Consider the following 19382-nt stretch of genomic DNA (forward strand, 5'->3'; position numbering starts at 1 on the left):
AAAAGAGCAATCGTAGAGAAGTGCCAGCTGAATGCTGATGCTTACAGACAAAATATCCGGAAAAGTAGGAAAGAAAACAATTCTTCTTGGTATAAAGCAGCTAAAAGCAAGCCCATACCACCATCAGACCACTGGTCTAGTTGACAGATGAGACCTTAACGCACATGCTTCGTACCTATACTGTTTGCATACAGAGAGGTTCCCTAACAATCAGCTTGATTTTCACCATTTGAGCTGCTGTATGTACATCAAGTTAGGGGTCCATTAGATGTGATGAGAAAAAACTAGACGGGGAAAAGACTGAAGGTGCAAATGTGGTAGAATATGTCACTGATGCAAAGACAAAGATGTCTGAGTCCATGAATGTAGCTCAGCAGAGTTTGGCCGAAGCCCAGGCTAAGCAAAATGCATAGTACGACTCAAATGCTCACTGTAAGAAATACGAAGAGGGACAAAAAGTTCTTGTCTTACTGCCGGCATACTGCGAGCAAATTGCTCGCAGTATGCAAAGGGCCCTACATGTATGTAGTGAAGAGGAGGACTGACAAGGTTAATAATTACGAAATAGATATGGGCAAGAAGAGGACCACAGTGTACCATGTGAACATGTTGCGAGGATGGGTAGATCGCCACAGTTATTGTGTAGAGTTAGTGGAACAGGAAGGCATAGGACAAAGTGACACTGGGGAAGGAGGAATTGATGGAGAAAATCTTGAAGACGCATGTCCATTTGGTGGAAACGAAACTTTGGAGCAAGCCAAAATATCAGAGGATCTGAATGATATTCAAAGAGATGAAATGAAGAAATCTTTGTCAGAATACTCTGATACAATGACTGATGTACCAGGAAGAACTGATGTATTGAAACATACATGTATGGTACATACAATTTCAGTGATACCAATGGGGCAGCGGCCATATTTAATCCAAATGGCAATGAGAGATACGGTTCAAGATGAAAATGCTTGCATCAGGAGTAACTGAGCCTTCCAAACGTCCATTGGCATTACCAATTGTCATTGTAGACAAAAAAGGTGGAACAGTTAGGTTTTGCACATATTATCAAAAACTTAACAAAATCACTGAGTTTGATGCATATCCTATTCCACAAATTGATGAGTTAATAGATGAGGCTGGAATGCTAAGTATATTTCCACTATCGATCTCACCAAGGGATATTGGCAAGTAACACTAGGTGATGAGGCAAGAAGGAAGGCAGCTAGCCTTTGTGACACCATCTGGCTTATTTCAGTACACAGTGATGCCATTCGGAATGCAAAATGCACCAGCAACCTTCCAGAGGTTGATGAACCAGATCTTAACTGGATGTGAGAGGTTTGCCCGTGCATACATAGATGACACATGTATTGTGAGTGAACCATGGAAGGAGCATGGGAATCATGTGAGGTCAGTGTTAGACAGGCTCAGGCAAGCAGGTTCGACAGCAAAACCAAGTAAATGTAAATTCGGGAACCATAAGGTTTCATATTTTGGATGCCTTGTCGGAAATGGGAAAGTGAAGCCAGACTCAGAGAAAGTAAAGACAGTGGTTGAGTACCCAAGACTGATAACAAAGACACATATCCGCTCGTTCTTAGGACTTGCAGGGTATTACCGCAACTTCATTCCAAACTTTGCAGCGATTGTCAGCCCTCTCACTGACCTAACAAAGAAATCTGCAGTATTCTGCACCAGTCAATGTAGTATGGAATGACGAACGTGAACAGGCTTTCCAGTTGTTGAAACAAACATTGATTAGTGTACATGTTCCTGTCTTAAATAGCCCAGACTTCTCAAAAGATTTTGTGTTGCAGACAAATGCATCGAATTGAGGACTAGGTCATGCTGTCATTAGCCAGAAGGGAAAAGATAGGGAAGAACACCCTGTGACGTATCCAAGTGGAAAACTGTTGCCAAGAGAGGAAAACTACCCTATCATTGAGAAAGAATGCTTGGCAATAGTGTGGGCAGTACAGAAGCTGCATAAGTACTTGTACCGCAGTGCCGACAGTTGGGGTTGTCAGTCCATGTGGAGGTTTTGTAGTGGAATTTGGCCGACCTAGGAATGGGTATCGCCAAGTAGCGGAATTGGAAATGCATGCAGGGGTACGTCTGCTTTAGTTTACATGACTAATTTATGTTGACATTGTTCATACTGGTACTTTTAAAAACTGTATTTTATTAGCCTGCAAGCAATGCTCAAGAGAAATCATTTTTTTGAAATATATTTCAATTTTCGAATTAAAATGACTTTTTAAAAATTTATTTTAACTTAATTGCTTTTTTACCTATACGTGTATCCTTGCGAAGTGGCAGAGGACAATCCCCGTTGGAAGAAGGAGGATAGAAAGAAGAGGAGGTGGTAGCGGCAAGTGGAAGTAGATCTCAGAGGGGAAGCAATAAGCCAAGTCCTTGCTCTCGCCTTGAAGATATAGATGAGGGTACTCCCTCTAAAGTCGCCCGACAGGTTTCTCTGGATGAATTTCCCCCAGGGCATGCTGACAATGATGCACGCCCAGGACCGTCATCCACCAGGTCACCAAAGAAGTTGAAAGGGGGTCCGAGCGATCTCTACTGTGCAGTCTCTTACAACAATTGTTACATCCACCTCCTAGAAACGGCAGGCGAAGAATACACTTTTCCAGTGATTTTGCAGCCTATTCGGTGCACCGAGGGGATTATCCGCAACATCGGTGCAGTGATCGAGTCCTTGCAGCAAAGGCTTTTCATCAACTTCCATGATTTATCTTATTAGGGTATCTATCAATTTTCTGGGGATGAGACCAGATTTGTGGATGCCGTTCAGCAAGCAGGGCATGGTAACAAGATTTTTGGTGTCTGAAATGCTCAGCAAACTCAACTGTGAGATGACACTGGACGTGTCACTGTCAAAATAAGGAGGGCATTTGTAGATGCTCTATCTGAAGATGACAATTAGGATTCTGAGGTGTATTCTGAAAAAGAAGACAACAGGGATTCTGAACCTAAGCTTCCCTTGGTGAGTGATGACCCCACAATGGACCAGTTGAACACCCGGCCAGACCCACAGCACGGAGGAAATGAAGATGAGATCATTCAGCAGGAGGAATGGCTTGGGACACAGCAAGTAAGGCCCAAAGACTTATATCTCATTATATTGATTACTTCGCACTAAGTGCATAAATTTTGCACACAGGGAAATGAATATACACTACGTTTCAGTGACATCGAGCCAGTACATGGTAGGGGTAATGCCTTAGACACTTTGGGAGCCGAATTTCTGTCTATCATAGACCGTGTCCTTAGCAACACTGAACCTAAAGATTTTGTTTCGTTCGAGATGTGTTTTCCAGAGCTAGAACAGAAATTCTGGATGAGATTCAGAAAAAAGAAAATCTCTCTGTCCATGACATCATGTCTAATATCAAAAAAATTCTGCAGTCGAATGACAGCGGCAGTTTGACTGGAGATGTTGTTATTAGGGTCGTCATTGTTAAGATGGACAAGGGAGGTTATCCACGTTGTCGTCTTGCTCGTGGTGGTTTTGCTTTAGAGTGGTGGCTCAAACAGAAGAGGGGCTGCATCACCATTAAAAACCAAGACGAGCTTTGTTGCACAAATGTGATCATCATCGCAAGAGCTGCCCTCTGACATGATGACCCTCAAACCAACTGGAATTCCGTCCTGCTGTGTGGAGGTGAGACCACTCGATTGGTGCTAGAGCTTCATCATCAGGCTGATGTTCCTCTCCAGAGGGCTTGGAAGAATTGTTGGAATTCCAGGGGGTTCTGAGTGCTGACGGTCTGCAGATCATTGTTCTATCCAAAGAACATTTTAATTCTATTTGGTTCAAGGGGGAAGATGCTCCACAGAGGTTAATTTTGTATTTTTATGACAACCACTTTGCGGTTATTAGATCAATGACCAGTTTCCTATGCAGAGCGCACTTTGTAACATTTGTCTCCGGGATACAGCAACAAAAGGAAGCACAAATGCATAGCTAAGTGTCTATGTTGTTACCAGTCTTCCCCTGACTGCGACTTAACAGGTTGGGTTGACTGCAAAGACCACAACTGGCTCTTCAAGAGTCCCTCATGTTTTGGAAACATGAGGAAAAAACGCTGCTGAGGAATGTGAAGACAAAGAGGGGTGCAGTCACAGATGGAAACTCAACCTGCTCGACGATATACAAATGTTCTGGTGGAAAGACCATAAACAAGAAGAGCCCACTCACCAGCCAAACTGACCAGACCTGCAAACTGTACAGAAAGGCAAATCACCTCTGCTTCATGCGTCCTCTCAAATCTCGGCAAGGGGGTCCTGCTGATCTGGAGGAAGAGGCGGACCCAGTGGAGTTGATGGACCGGGAGCAGGAGGACGCACGGGCAGATCAGTCCAACACTGAAGGTAAATGAAACGAGGGCAGGCAGCACATCTTCATCTTTTTTGATTTTGAGTGTCGGCAAGAGAAAGTTGTGTGCTGCGCAGAGGTTTTGTCGACACTGCTTGTCAAACAAGATATCTCGGTAGCCAAGGAACCACCAATGAGCACATTTTTAAGGGGGCCAGCACATGCGAAGATTTCTGTGAGTGGATATTTAACGAGGACGGCAGCCAAAACGCAGCAATATGTATCGCTCATAACGCATCAGGTTACGACTCCAACTTCGTCCTTTAATTCTTATAGAAATGAGCCATTCTGCCCAAGTTCTTATGAATGGGGCTAAGATCCTGCCCCTCGAAGCCTTGAAAATCAGAATTATTGACTCTTTGAGCTTCCGGTCGATACCTCTTTCGGAGATAATTCCCTCTACATTTGGGTTGAGGGAATTGAAGAAGGGTTTTCCTCATCTCAACACCAGAGAGAACGAGTCCTATGTCGGCCCTATTCCAGACCAAAGATTCTGTGTCCCAGACAGCATGGATACGAAAAAGAGAGAACAGAAACATCAACATCAGGTACTCGCTCAATGGCAGCAAGGTTAAAATTGACAAGTCCCACAAGAATGGGCTGCATGAAAAGACCGTGTTTGAGTTCCACGATTGTCTGTGGCACATATGCCCCAAACGTTTCATGCTTGGGACGTGACAGCCCCCATGACTTTGCTGAGCATGAGAGACCACTATGAAGCTACCGTTCGGCGTACTTTGGATCTGAGACGAACAGGATATAATGTGCAAGAAACGTGGGAATGCGACTTTCGATGAATGACATGCAATAACCCAGATTTCTGAGTATTTCTAGATGATCTTCAAGAGGACACCCAAGATGTCAACCCGCCCCTCAATCCAGAAGACGCTTTCTTTGGAAGGAGGACAAATGCTACCAAGCTGTACCACAGGTGTGGCCCAGATGAAAAAAATAGAGTATGTGGACGTGTGTAGCTTCTATCCCTGGGTTTGCAAGTACGGAGAGTTTCCCCTGGGTCATTCCAAGATCAATACAGAGAATTTTGAAGCATCCATCGACGAGTATGAAGGATTTGTGAAAGTCGAAATCTTGCCACCAAGAGGGTTGTATCATCCCGTTCTCCCATGCCATGTGGGCAGAAAGATCATGTTCACTCTGAAAGGGAAGTGATACTGAGCAGATGATCCTCTGCGAACACGAGAAGACCGATAGAACTACATGTATCACTGGTACGTGGGTCACGGACGAACTGAAAAAGGCTGTGTCAGTAGGATACTGATTTGTCCGAATCCTCGAAGTGTGAGTGAAATAGGTGAGTTATTCACTGGCTACATCAACACCTTCCTGAAGCTCAAACAAGAGGCTAGTGGCTGGCCTGAATGGTGCGACACTTAGGAAAGGAAGAACCACTACATCCACGACTATGAGCTCCATGAAGGCATCAAGATTGACCCCGAGGAACACGGATATGAGGGCTGTGGCAAAATTGACGCTCAACAGCTTTTGAGGATAGTTTGCCCGGCGTCAAAACATGCCGAAAGCAGTCTACATGTATGTTACCGGTAATTCCCTAAAAGGTTATTTCGCATTGCTTCTCGATAACAGAAAGACAATCAACCGCATCAACGTCGTGAACGCGGAAGTTGTGCAAGTCCAGTGGCAGCAGAAGGATGACTTTGTTGAGGCAGCGGGAAATACCAATGTGGCTATTGTAGCCTACACTACGGCACAGGCTTGGTCAAAGTTGTACTCTTTCCTGGAGCGTCTTGGTGAGCGGGTCCTCTATTACAACATAGACAGCATGATATAGGTAGTCAAAGATGGACTAGATCAGTACAAACTCCTCTGGGTGACTACTTGGGTGACCTCACTAACGAGTTAGAAAAAGACTAGGGACCAGGAAGCTACATCACCGAATTTGCTTCAGGAGGGCCGAAGAACTACGGGTACAAGGTTCACAGCACCTGTTTTAATGATGAATTTGCCGTGTGTAAAGTACGGGGAATCACTCTCAATTACCGCAACAAGGGTATTGTCAACTTCTAATCCCTAAAAGAGATGGTGTTGTCTGGTGCCAAGCGAGATGATGAAGAAGGAGAAAACAAGAGAACCATCACAGAACCTCACAAAATGCTAGAGCATTAAGGGTCAAATGATCACTAGACAGGAGACAAAGAAGTACAAGCTGTTGATGTCGCTAGGGCTAATGGTATTGTGATGCTTACATTACTGCCACACACCTCACATCGTCTCCAGCCGCTGGACTGGGGTGTGTATGCACCTTTTAAAGGTGCATTTAACCAAGCTATGGAGGGTAGCTACGTTCCAATCCAGGAAAAACAGTCACAATCTATGACATTCCAATTTTGGTGAATGAAACACATACGTCAGCTCTTCTACCAAGAACTGTTATTTCAGGTTTCAAGAGCACTGGTATATATCCATTCAACAGAAAACTGTTCACTGATGTTGATTTTGCACCTGCAGCAACCACGGATCACAAACTGGACGAAAAGATGGAAAAAAGTTTAACCACATGCTAGATGAGGATGGAAATGTAAGCACCAGTAATACCTCTCTAACACAAGCAGACAAACCTGATGACTCCATGCAACCATCAGCATCTGACCCGGGAACTTCATCAACAAATGACTCAGCTGAAAATTCAGGCAAATCAAGTGATGGATACTCCTCACCAAGTGATATTATTCCTGTGCAAAAGGCAGGGCATAAAAGAAAGCCAATTACTCAAGGCTGGAAGAAAAGAAGCACAAAACTCCTCACTGACACCCCTGTTCGTAATGAAATTGCAGCCATCCATGAAAAGAAACAAGTAAAGAACAAACAATCTTAAACAATGAAACTCTAGAGGGTGTTGTTCCAGAAACGTAAAAAAGAACCTGTTGACTAAACCAGCTCTTCCTCCAGTTCAGAGTCTGACTTGGAAATCAGTGATGAATCAGACAAATCGGATGAAGACATGGACATCATTAAGGGTGACTTTGTTGTGGTGAAGGTTGCCGGAACGTCTCATGTAGTGCATTACATACATGTAGCCCGTGTTGATGTTGATGATGCCTTCAGTTATGAGGGCATCTTCCTTCGGAAAGTGTCTGGTCAATTAGATTGTGAAGACAAAATTTTTGTTCCAAATCCTGATAACCCTGCATTTTTCGCAAAGGATGACATCGTCCAAAAACTTCTAAAACCAAAAATTGTTGGGGGGTCTCTCTGACAAAGTTGTCAACTGTTGTTTAAATGCAACTTGAGCTTAAACTTAAACGTAACGTTTAAAGTTGAAATAGAAGCATTATATCCAAATTCAGTATTTGAGAAAAAAGGCACAAAGTGCACTTTTATGATATACATGTACAATCAAAGATGTTTATTGTGGGCGTTTTTTTCTTAACTTTTATGTTAAATAACAGAAAAGCCAAGACGGAGGGTGTATACAAAGTGGCAAAATGACGTTGAATGCATTTGGAAACAAACTCTTCTACTGTCCTTTTCTCTTACACCACAGCAAGATTCTATTTTGTGTTGTTTCTGCTGAAGTTTAGACAATGACCGAGTATGAGACAAGGTGAACTGAAATTTACATACATGCACTCTACTTAGTAAAGCGTGAATCGAGTTTCAAAAGTATGTCACTCATGTGCTTTGAAGTTCTGTTATTATTTAAATACCAATTCTTTTGCTGTTAAGTGATGGTTGGAATAAATGTTACTGTACCAATGTAAACTCAATACACAATGTTCCTGTTTTTTTCACCTGATGAGTAGCCGCTGTCATTTTTACGGTACAGTGGATCAAGTTACCCCACGACATGGATCAACTTACCCGATCAATGGGGTAAATTGAGCCGTTTCACTTCTTTTTGTTGGCTCATACTGACACTGCAGAGTGCATGCTACTAGCCAATGTTGCCAATAAACATAGGTTACCATGTGGTCTATAAGACAGTATATTTACTACCCTGGCCCTGGTGATTTTTTAATAAGTTATATCAACTTAACCCAAAATTGGCTCATCTTACCCCGCTCTCCCCCATAGGGCAGAGATATTGCGAGTTGCCCATGACATACCAATGGCCGGACATCTAGGAAAAGATACAACCCAGCAACGTATACTGAAGAGCTTCTTTTGGCCAAATGTGTTTGCAGATGTAGCAGCTAGAATACTGCAAGTCTTGTGACAGATGTCAGAAAGCAGCAAGGCATAGCGGAGTGACTAAGGCTGTCTTACAACCACTTCCTATCATAGATACTCCATTCAAGTGTATTGCAATTGACATATCAGGGCCAGCAGTTAGATCAAAGCTGGGAAACTGTTAAGTTTTGGTAGTATATGACTATGCAACTAGATACCCAGAGGCCATACCAATCCCAAATCAAGAAGCAAAGACCATCACTGATGCATTAATCAAGGTGTTCTCAAGTGTGGGAATACCAGAAAAAATAATATCTGACCAAGGGACAAATTTCTGTCTTCATTTATGAAAGAAGTGTGTGAGCTCCTTGGTATTAACAGGGATGAGATTGACCGATGATAAAAATAGCTGAAAACAGCTGAAAAAAGACATACATGTAAAGAAGCTGAACTGTGAAAATTTCCTATACTTTTGTACACAAACAGTGAGGAAAAAAATCTGAAAACCACAACAAAAAAAGCTGAAATCAGCTGAAAAGCTGAGAAATCTCATCCCTGTATTAAGCAGCTAAAAGCAAGCCCATACCACCATCAGACCACTGGTCTAGTTGAGAGATTTAATGACACCTTAAGGCACATGCTTCGTGCCTATACACAGAATGAACCGGAGCAATGGGGCAAATATATCCCGTGTCTGTTGTTTGCATACAGAGAGGTTCCCCACGTGGTCCCTTGCAACAATTCATTCAACTATACCAAGAGCTGCAGGGTAGCCTCTTGTACGAATTCAAGTTGCTGGAAAGACAGCTGCATCAAATTGCATGACTGTGTGGGTACATGTATTGTCTGTAATATTGTGATGGATCAACAGATAACACAACTAGACATTTGTACATATCCACATTTTTCGAATTCAATAAAAGCTCTTTCGAGAAAAAGCTTATAAAGTGTTTCACTTGGAAACACAATGCTATGTAGGATTTCCTACTGAATGATCAATTTTTCATTTTTAATCATCAGTATCCATGTTTGTGGTCACCGATTATGAAAATATAAATATTATAGAAGCTATTAAAGAAAAAAACCACAAAATCACGTTTTGCAATAAATTTTTCCCTCTCAAAATACATGTACCGGTACATGTAGAGCAGGTCCTTACATGTTTTGGCATTGCGCAACTTCCATGTATTACCCTTTTGTGCAGAGCGGGTCACAATTATTATGCATTTGTTAACTGGAGTTTTCACAATTAAGTAGTTTTACGGACATCAAGTATACATTTACAGGTTTGTTAAAATACAATAATGAACAGAATAAATATGTTCTTGACCTGTCAAAGCCAACTGTGGTTTGACATGATCAACTGGGACATTTTAGACATGTATTGCAATGATCAGTGTTTACTGAACCAAAATCAGTGCATTCTTTCTAATTTGCCCATCCCAAATATTTGGTTTGTGTAGAAAAAATTCAAATTCAAAAGCCACTTAGGGTACACATGAGAAATTGGGACTCACAATTAATATGAAACTTAAAGATGGAGCTGTCCTCACAATGAAGGTAGTGTTTTCATGTCTAAACAGAGGAGGTGAAGCCTTCCAGACAAATTGTCTCTACGTACATGTAAGTGCCAAGTTCACATGTTCATTTCATTTACTCATTTATTATGCTTGTATGTATTTATTATCAATACATTAAACAGAGGATCAGAAAATGTAACGATCAAGGCTCAAAGATTTCTTTTGAAAGGACGGTACACAGAATTGGGAACTTTCCATGTGCTTGCGAGAGAAAGTACAATTAACTGTTTGTTATACACTGGTACTATTCAACCTCGCTAACTTCGGTTACTGCAAGATTCTATGATATTGCGCGGTACTTACCCACAACTCAGAGTGTGAAATTTACCCACAAAACTCAACCGTGCTGTTACTAGTTACAAAAAATTTACAACTTTTTCTCATATTTGCGTGACAATAGGCTGCATAATCTGTACCACACAGGAAACAGTTTCCAACAGAACAGTTTAAGTGAACCTAGTTCTTGGTTTGTAGTCGAATTATGGATGAGAATGCGGGAAATAGAGACTCTGTCTTGAAGCATGTGACTTCGCGGAAGCCATGTGCGAACGCTGCAGGCAATGTCACCGACAACCTCCACAGGCCTGACAGTAATATTGTAACATTGACAGGAAAAAGGTTAGATGCAACCTCCACCAAAACTCCTCCCCTGGTCAGGAAAAGCAAAAGGAGACTGGCAGCTGAGCCTAAAGGGCTAGTAGCTTCCAAAAGAAAGCAGCCGTTGGCAAGTAGGAGGGCACACTTGGGAGAATGCGCCATGCACGGTGTTGCGTTACTCACGTGCATCGAGCCCACTGAACGCTGCAATCAAAAGCATTGGAAAAGAACTTTCCATGTGCTTGCGAGAGAGAAAATTAACTGTTTGTTATACACTGTTACTATTATGAGCTCTTACATGTACTTCATTTCTGTAAATGTTCCGTGCGGTCTCAACTAGCGATGTACACATACATGTATATTTATGACTGATTGTCACTGCAGCTGCTTTGCAGTGAGTTTTCTTTAAGAAGTTTAATTGCATGTAGATTTAGGATTTTTAATAATAACAACACTACAGCATAATGTGTCTTTGCGTTTGTAAAAGAGCCCACGAGTACTTTCCCTTTTTGAGCAGTGAAAGAGACTACCTTTGTTTTTTATTGCACAACCTTGTACACGGGACCATCTGTGGCAACTGTGTGCAGCTCCTGTGGTTACTCTATGCCAGTGTGCGTTCAACCATGCATTGTGGTTACAAGTTTGTCAGTATGCCACATCACACACTAGTTCCTTTGTTTTAACCTCATGTGTTGTTTTTACCCAGTGTGCTTTGTAAATTGTCATACATCATTTGTAATATCCAGTGATTTTCTTGAAGTTATTCAACTCTGATTGTTCCAAGAGAGCCCAATTTGATTGTTATCTCAAACTCAAATCAGCTCAATTTACCACGGATCATCTCAATCATCCTGGTGAACCTAGTCAGCTGAACTTTGTGAATACCAACAAGTTGGGTTAATAAAGAACTGGATCTCAGAAGTCTGAGTCAAGTGTACATGTTGTAGTCCTAACGTTAGGGCCTAGTCTTCAAAGTTGACCATCGAAACTTCTCCGGACTTACGTTTGTCCCGAGACAGCCACACTGATAATTTGCTGGAATTAATCCAGGATTTATTCACCCCAATTAGTGTAGTGAATTGTATGCATAGGCCATTCATGTCCTGAAGTTGCCAGAATATTGGCAATTTTGTGGCAATTTACGCCTTTGTGTTTACTGCCACAAAATTCTGGGTCCTAAGATGAGTTCTAACTGCCAGAGTGTACTGTCTACATGTACACGTACTTTACATAACTGCCAGATTGAATGAGCTCGGCGTGATATGTCTATGGTATGGATTTTGAGGAGATTGATCTGTAATAGACTGGTATTACTTCAAATGGATTACCGTCTATGTTGAATCTTTTGTTTGCAATCTTGTGACTGAAGTCAAGTATTATTTTAGGTTATTGGATTACCATCTGCTTTTCCATCAACTGCTTGCCTTTGTTGCTGGAAAATCTCACCCCGCCGATTGAGGCCGGCGAAAAATCGTTCCACAACTGCAATGAATGGATTGCCGCTTGAACAACTGCATGCATCGAACTGTTTGGCATTGACAATGTCCAATATGGATATCAATGAACCCTTCCTTTTGTCACACAGGAAACTACAGCACCCAAAACAATAAAGTTACATGTCTCCTAAATCCTACAGATTCACAAAGCTGCAACACATAATTTCCCATGCCTTCAGCATTTTATACTATAATTCACTTTATCTTTTGTGAAACATGCTCGTAGCAGTTGCCATATTTATGAATGTCACCCCATTGTGATGAGCCTAGGCCCAGGAAGTTATGCTACTACATGTAATTCTGTTTTAAAATTTCAGTAATACTGTTCAGGTTTACAGCAGTAGGATAATGAAGTTGTCTAGATAGCATATACAGCCTACATGAAATAAACTGTGCATAGCTTTTCAACTCCTCAAAACCAAATCAAAACAAATGACTTGATTAAGAAAACAAACATTAAACGTAGCTCTCTTCTTTTGACTTACGGATGATGACCAACCCCAACCATCAAATCCTGGAAATGAGGTTCTTCTGGAAGTCTTCATCTTTGATTTCACTAATCAAAGCATCCATCATTAAGTCTAAGATGGTGAACAACAGATGCCTGAAGGCAAGAAAAACAGACAAGAAAGACATATTTGGCATGCTTTGCAAAGTCAAACTGACACCTCTTAGTGATATTGAGGACATACTGTACACGTTCTTCCATGCATGTAATCATTTCAAAGACTTGTTTAACTGTACTAAAGATTGATGTAATCATGGAAGTGGTAAATTTTGAACGAGCTAAAAATGTCAGTCCAAATTTGTTTCTGCCTGTCCTCAGGACTGTTGGACTAGATGGCATGCTGCCCCAAGATACTGCAATGACTCACGACTACTGATACGACTCATAGCTGTTGAGGTTAAAAATCTCTTAATTAAAATCATACATCAGGCTCTTCCTTTTGACATGAACGTTGCCAAACCTATCACAGATGTGATGGAAGGTAAAGAGAAAATGAAATTGGACATATGGCGATACCTGTTGAGTTGAGGATCTCCCAAGGAATCTAGAAGCAGCTGTAGCCCATCCTGCCAGTCCTGTTTGTCAACAACTGTGTAGAACAAGTCTGGACATTGGACAAATAGACTACAAATAAGTGGTTTTACTAAGAGTGCATGCAAGAGACCAAACTCACATGGACTCTAGCTTATCAACACCTGTGTAGAATACAAATATGGATTTGTGCATCTCCAGCACAAGGACCTGCTCTACGAGGACAAAGAGAGAGGCTGGACTGACACAAGAATTTAAGTGCCATTGTCATATCACACAAGAAGATGCCATTGTTTTGTGCACATTCAGCAGAAAATTAGTCATACGCACTAAGAACAGGTCACGTGCCAACCAGCGTATACAACTTGTCCCAACACAGTGAACATCAAACAGCCAAGTTTGTCCAGCTGCAATTTGCTCTATTCACAAGGCTGCCATATTGAAATGAAAGTGAGGTTAACTTCATTTTGGGAACCTGGGAACAGAAATGAAAATAAACTAAAAGTCCATTCCAAATTAAAGCAAAATTATGCTCATACATAATTTAAGATTTGTGATTAATTATTTCTGAAGGTACATGTGTATCTAAAGATTTTAAGCCACATTAAGAAAATGTGGTCAATTTCACCTGGTGCCCATATAAATATTGTGTACTGCTACCCCAGAAGAAGCCATCATTATCTGATTATCACTGATCAAAATTGGCCACAGCGAGGGGTGACAGAGTGCCCTTTCTCACTGACGATGAGAAATCATAACACAAAGGCCGTTCAAAAATAACTAATCATTGGGAAGGTTTGAGATCCATGGTAGTCTCCAAAGTGCAGAAGATTATCAAGACTATCGATGGAGCATCTTCCATCAACAAGTATCAAGGCATACAAAATTAGCTGTACTGACCCCTTGTGATAACCATATACAATTGATCATTCAAACTAAAAACCCAAAGAAGCAAGACCGAAGAATGTTCAGATTTGTCACCCACCTGCGTACATGTAGGGACTTTGTACAATTTTTATCCTGATTATTTGGCAATGCTGTAAGAAAACCTATCACACAATCTTTCGCAAGTCCGGTCATCACGAGTCCTCTCGTAAGACCTGCATGTCATGTTGCAATCAAGTCCATCAGAAGTCCTTTTGCAAGTCCTTTGCATGGCTAGCCACAATAATGGGGTGAACAATAAAGAAGTAATAATTTTTGTCACACAGTTCATTTGAATGGCTTGTGACTTGTCTGAAGAATGGATGGCTTGTGAGCTTGCTATGACTTGCTTAAGGCTTGACTTGCAAGGAATTGTGGCAGACTTGACAACGGCGATACTCTGATCACTACATGTACCTGGCATTGCGTCTACAAGCATAGTCAGAACTTCCTTCATTGTAGCTGCTTTCTCAGCCTCTGTTCTTGTACCCGTCCCCTCATTAGCAGACAGCAACTTCCCTCCAGGCCAGAGTGCCTCTCTTAGTTCAGCCATGTAGAAGGCACACCATTGGTCCGACAGAAGCAAATTCACTTGTCTTTCTATCCATCTAGAATTCAAATATTAACTTAGAAAAATTACAACCAGCAACGATGTTGGAATTATTCTTCAAACACTGGCTATGTTACTCAAAGTTGTTACAGTTTCACAAACTTAACCTGAGAAGCCATTCGCCACATTTCTGTGAAAAAATTCAATTGGATGAAATGACGGTCTCATAAATGAATACTTCTTGCTTCTGACATTTTAGTTTGAAAGATGTGTTAGTCTTGATGAACTTCTCAGAGGCAATGGGGATTTCCTTGCAAATTACTTCAGATTTTTGCTGCATTCACATAGAGATTATACTCTTGGTGGACATTACAAAGACTCTATCAAGGGATTAAAAAAAGTGCATTATGTTATCAAAGGCTGAGGCTGACCCATCAAGAAGATCTCCTGCAAGTATCGTCAGCACACTCTGAAAACCCTCGTCCAAGAACCACAGGTCCTTGTCATGAAAGATGTCTCCAAGGAAACACAGCACCGAATCCAAGAGTGCGACCTTCTCTGACCCCAGCACTGTACTGGACTCTCTCTCATCTGATGGTGTCTCTGCTGGTGCCATTTCTGGAGATTCATAGCCATCTCCATTAGAGCGTGGACCAAGGCTGTGATGGTTAATGGGAGTGGTTGCAGCGGGACGGTATGCAGGTGATGTGACATTGGCACTACTCTTCATACTATGGTCTTGAATAATGCTGCATGTTGCTAACTGCACTGTTGTCTGAAAAAGAGTAATTCAATATTATTAAATGTAAGCAGAACTTGGAGTAAAACTGCACTGTAGTTATTTCGAAACAAAGTCAGTTCACTGTTTTGCATTACAACGGCCATCCTCTATGACCTATGTGTAGTTTGGACAAAGTTTGAGACAGTCACGGTAACAATATTTGGCCAATAATTGCAGAAGAAAAACACCTTCCCCCCAAAAAGCAGAAACTGGCTATCCAAGTAAAGACACCATAATGGTAGGCAATGCCTACAATCATTACCTTTGGCCTTCTATCAAACACAAATATCCTGTCCCCACCGCTGCCATCCTGTTCATCAATGGGAGAGGGAGATCCTGACCTTTGAGATGTTGGAGGAGAGAGCACCTTCTTGTCTGTCTCCTGATGAGACCCCCTGGATTTCCTTACAGGTGACATGGGAGGACTCATGGGAGGCAGTGGACCAATGTCACTCAGGGCCCGAGGAATGGCAGATCTGGCATGTTTGATGGACTCCACAAGGCCTGATACCCGGTTTCGCAGCATCTGGTTTAGATACAAGTGACAATGAAAGCAAGAGATCATTAAGCATTTCTGGTAATTAAAGCAAAGATTCTCCTAAAGAACCTAAGGGGCTGTCACTTAAAAGCCCAAAGAATCCTGTAGGTGCAAGACAATGAACAGCAGGAACAGTTTTAGAGGTGGGAGTAAAGCACAGAAGAACATTCTGGGCAAAACAAAATCAGGAGGGACTGAAAACCCAATCAACGTAGGGACTGGGCTCGGAATCAAACACTGCAGAAAATCACTATGCCAACCTGACTCCATTTCATCTAGCTTTTTAAACTCCGCAGTTGCACAAGATGAAAGGCAAATTTTGCAAAACAAAAGTGATACACTTGTATGAGAACTTCTACAAAGTGAACATCTCAAGAATGTTCGTTAAACAACAGTTCTTCTGGTTCATATTCTGCTCACTTTCAACAGCCAGAGAGAGGCTGATGTGTACACTCTGCTTTGGTTTGAAACTTCCAAACGACTAAACGCAGCACACAAACAAACGAGGTAAAAGCAAAAGTGTCTCCACAGGTACATGTAATGGGAACACTTGATATTTTCAGATGACCTAATAAATGTACTTTTCGAAAACCTTTGTACCTTATCTATCCGTGGAACATATTCTCTTGGATGGTGCCTGACGTATTCTATGTGTGTGTTTCCCTCCAAGGCAAGGAACTCTGCAAGCTCTCTACTGCAATGTAGCAAGGGTCGTGCAAGCAATTGCTGCGAATGAAATTTAAAAACACTATTGTGACTTTGGTTTATGAGTATGATCCACAGACATCAAACTCCATCAAATCAACAAAATCTATTTATGGCCCTCCAAAAATCGTATTGAGTTATGTACCTGATTCTATGACCAAATGTCTAGGCTAGGTAATACACAAGTTCAGAACGACCTCCAACTACATGTTGAGTATAAAAATTTCCCTAACATGGCAGGCACTCAGAAATGAGGGATGACGAAGAACATGTAGAGCTGTGTCTGTATTATTGCGAACGAGCAACGAAAAGGATGGAAAGTTATAAATCTAAATGCCAAGAGACCAAACATTCGTTGTTAATAATCTCACTGGAAATGTGTGATGATTCAGAAAAAAACAAGGTTAGAAAAATAAACATAAAACCTGTATACTTGTATCACTAGCTGCCAGTACATATATACACAGCAAAGAAAATGTGTTTTCTTTGTCAAAGTTATTTTGAAATGATAACGACCACTAGAAACGTGCAGGCTTACCTGTAGATAGTGTTGGTGGCTGATGCGCCTCTGGTCAATAGCTGGCTTGGCAGTTGGTGCGAGTGGAATGGACAAGCGCTTTGGCACATCGTGTATCCCTGCAAAATGCAACTTGGAGATTTTAATTAGATTTAATAAGATTGCCAATTTACCTGTAGGCATTTTAACATTACCAAATGCATAGAGTAAAGTGTACAAAAATTAAGGCAAAATGACTTGCTAACAGATACAGGAACATGACGCACTGTTGTTTCCCAAGGGGAATTCCCAACCAGCAGTCAAAGACTCTGTTGCAGCCATAAAGCTATGTGTATATTGAATAACAAGAGTGCTTAATCGATGTGTGAAGTGTAGCCTGCAGGGAGCCTCCATATTTGTGTGCAAACTTTGAAATTTAGTACAGCTGCAGAACAGTTATAAATGTGTATCGGCTTCAGTATTCTAAAATGACGCATCATCAAAGCCAATACACCCAACATCAACGTGCACGATGAGTGAATGAGCATATTGTTTTGTTCTACATGTAGGGTAGGTGAACAATGCAAACAAGTGCAAGCATGTGTACCTGCTGCAGAGATTAATGAATTTGGTTGAAGCTTATTAACACTCCTGTGCTGAAGTCACTCTTTGGGTCACTTGGTAAACAGCTCAAAGAAGCACAGCTGTGTTGTGTACTGCACCAACTGTCCCTCACAGGAATATCAGATCGCACTTTTGTGCTGCCCAACAACTGTGCTTCACTGTTTCATGTGCATCATTGTGCAGTAAACCAAATGCAGTGAAGAGGACTGCACAAAAGACCCTGGGTCATTTTGTGCTGGCAACTAACTGTGTACACACTGAACCTGTGCATGTTTGTGTTCCATATAGAAAACACATGCAAGAGAGTGACTGTGGGAACTCGTGCATATTTGTGCTGTAAAACCAAAGGAGGGTTAATGTATCACGATTCCGAGGAAAAGTGCTTATACACGACCTCTTACATTATTTGCGTGTACATGTTCATGAATTCATCTCATGTATGTTCTTCAAACACACATAATTCAAAACGTAAGCAATGGCATCAGAGCTTCTCTGCAGGAGCGAGTCCTCAGGTTCATGTAGTTGAATGTATGGTAGCCCTATGGCTGTCGTATAATGGTACATGGATTCAATACATGTATAGCATATATGGGTAATTCCAGAAATTAGGGGTCCAAAAGTGTGACATTTCTGTGACCCTGTTAAAGGGGACCTTTGTTATTTGACATGGAAATATCACCAGAATTGATTTCAAACTATTACGATTTGTTTGGCACGTAATTTGCATTAATTCATCACTCTTAGAAATTAGAAAATGTGTTCTGAACTTACAAAATCATAAGTCAGATGTGACAGGGACACAGAAAAAAAAATGGATCCCTAATTTCTGGAATTACCCATGTACACGTACCGGTACTGTACATAAAGCACTGGTGTATACATACATGTACCTTTCAAACTAGGTTTCAGCTGGAAGTTGTGCTCCAGTCTTGAGTGCAAATTCACAAACTCCCTGTGTCTCCGTTTCGTTATCTTATGAACAGGCCCCAAATCACATCTTTGAATATTCTCAGTGGAACTTGAAGGTGTAATGGTTGGCACAACATCAAACTGTTTTAAAAACACAACAGCTGGAATAAAGCTACATGTACATGTATGTCAAGTACTGTATGCTCTCAACAAATGCACATACATGTAAAAGGTTGGGTCAACATAAATTGAAATACAACATCCCATATGAAACACACAAGTAATATTAAAACCAAAATGGGGCTGAATCAGGTATGAATCAATAACTGATTGTTTGAACATTCAACCTAAAAGCTGATTATTTGGTTGTACAGCAAATTCAAAGTAAGCCAAGCCTCTACATGTACTTGACACACTCTAATCATTACAATAATTTTGGACAAGTTGGTACATGTAACTGGAAGCAGTTCTATTTTTTAAAGGTTTGCAAGCTTCACGAAGGCCATCTGGTTATAAAGAAACCAAGTTTTCCCATTTTTTAATTTCCTTGAGTGGTATCAACAAGTATTTGAATCAGAAATGAAATTCAAATGCATGTATAATC

At 41.3% G+C, this 19382-nt stretch overlaps 1 protein-coding gene across 2 annotated transcripts in view; it reads right to left on the reverse strand.

The window, feature by feature from the left end:
• LOC110986717 (uncharacterized) overlaps positions 1-19382 on the reverse strand; it is a 37581-nt gene that overhangs the window by 15498 nt on the left and 2701 nt on the right. For both annotated transcript variants that reach the window (XM_087130959.1, XM_087130955.1), the window contains exons 2-9: positions 18760-18919; positions 17288-17385; positions 16645-16770; positions 15769-16032; positions 15157-15500; positions 14593-14783; positions 13237-13324; positions 12698-12816 (exon numbers count right to left, since the gene is read on the reverse strand). In XM_087130959.1, coding sequence (XP_086987085.1) covers positions 12720-12816; positions 13237-13324; positions 14593-14783; positions 15157-15500; positions 15769-16032; positions 16645-16770; positions 17288-17385; positions 18760-18919 — 1368 coding nt within the window. In that variant the 3' untranslated portion in view covers positions 12698-12719. The remainder of the gene's footprint in view (positions 1-12697; positions 12817-13236; positions 13325-14592; positions 14784-15156; positions 15501-15768; positions 16033-16644; positions 16771-17287; positions 17386-18759; positions 18920-19382) is intronic.

This window comes from Acanthaster planci, linkage group LG02, assembly GCF_054643075.1.
Source record: "Acanthaster planci isolate LZ-2023a linkage group LG02, COTS_SCS, whole genome shotgun sequence".
NCBI lineage: Eukaryota > Metazoa > Echinodermata > Asteroidea > Valvatida > Acanthasteridae > Acanthaster > Acanthaster planci.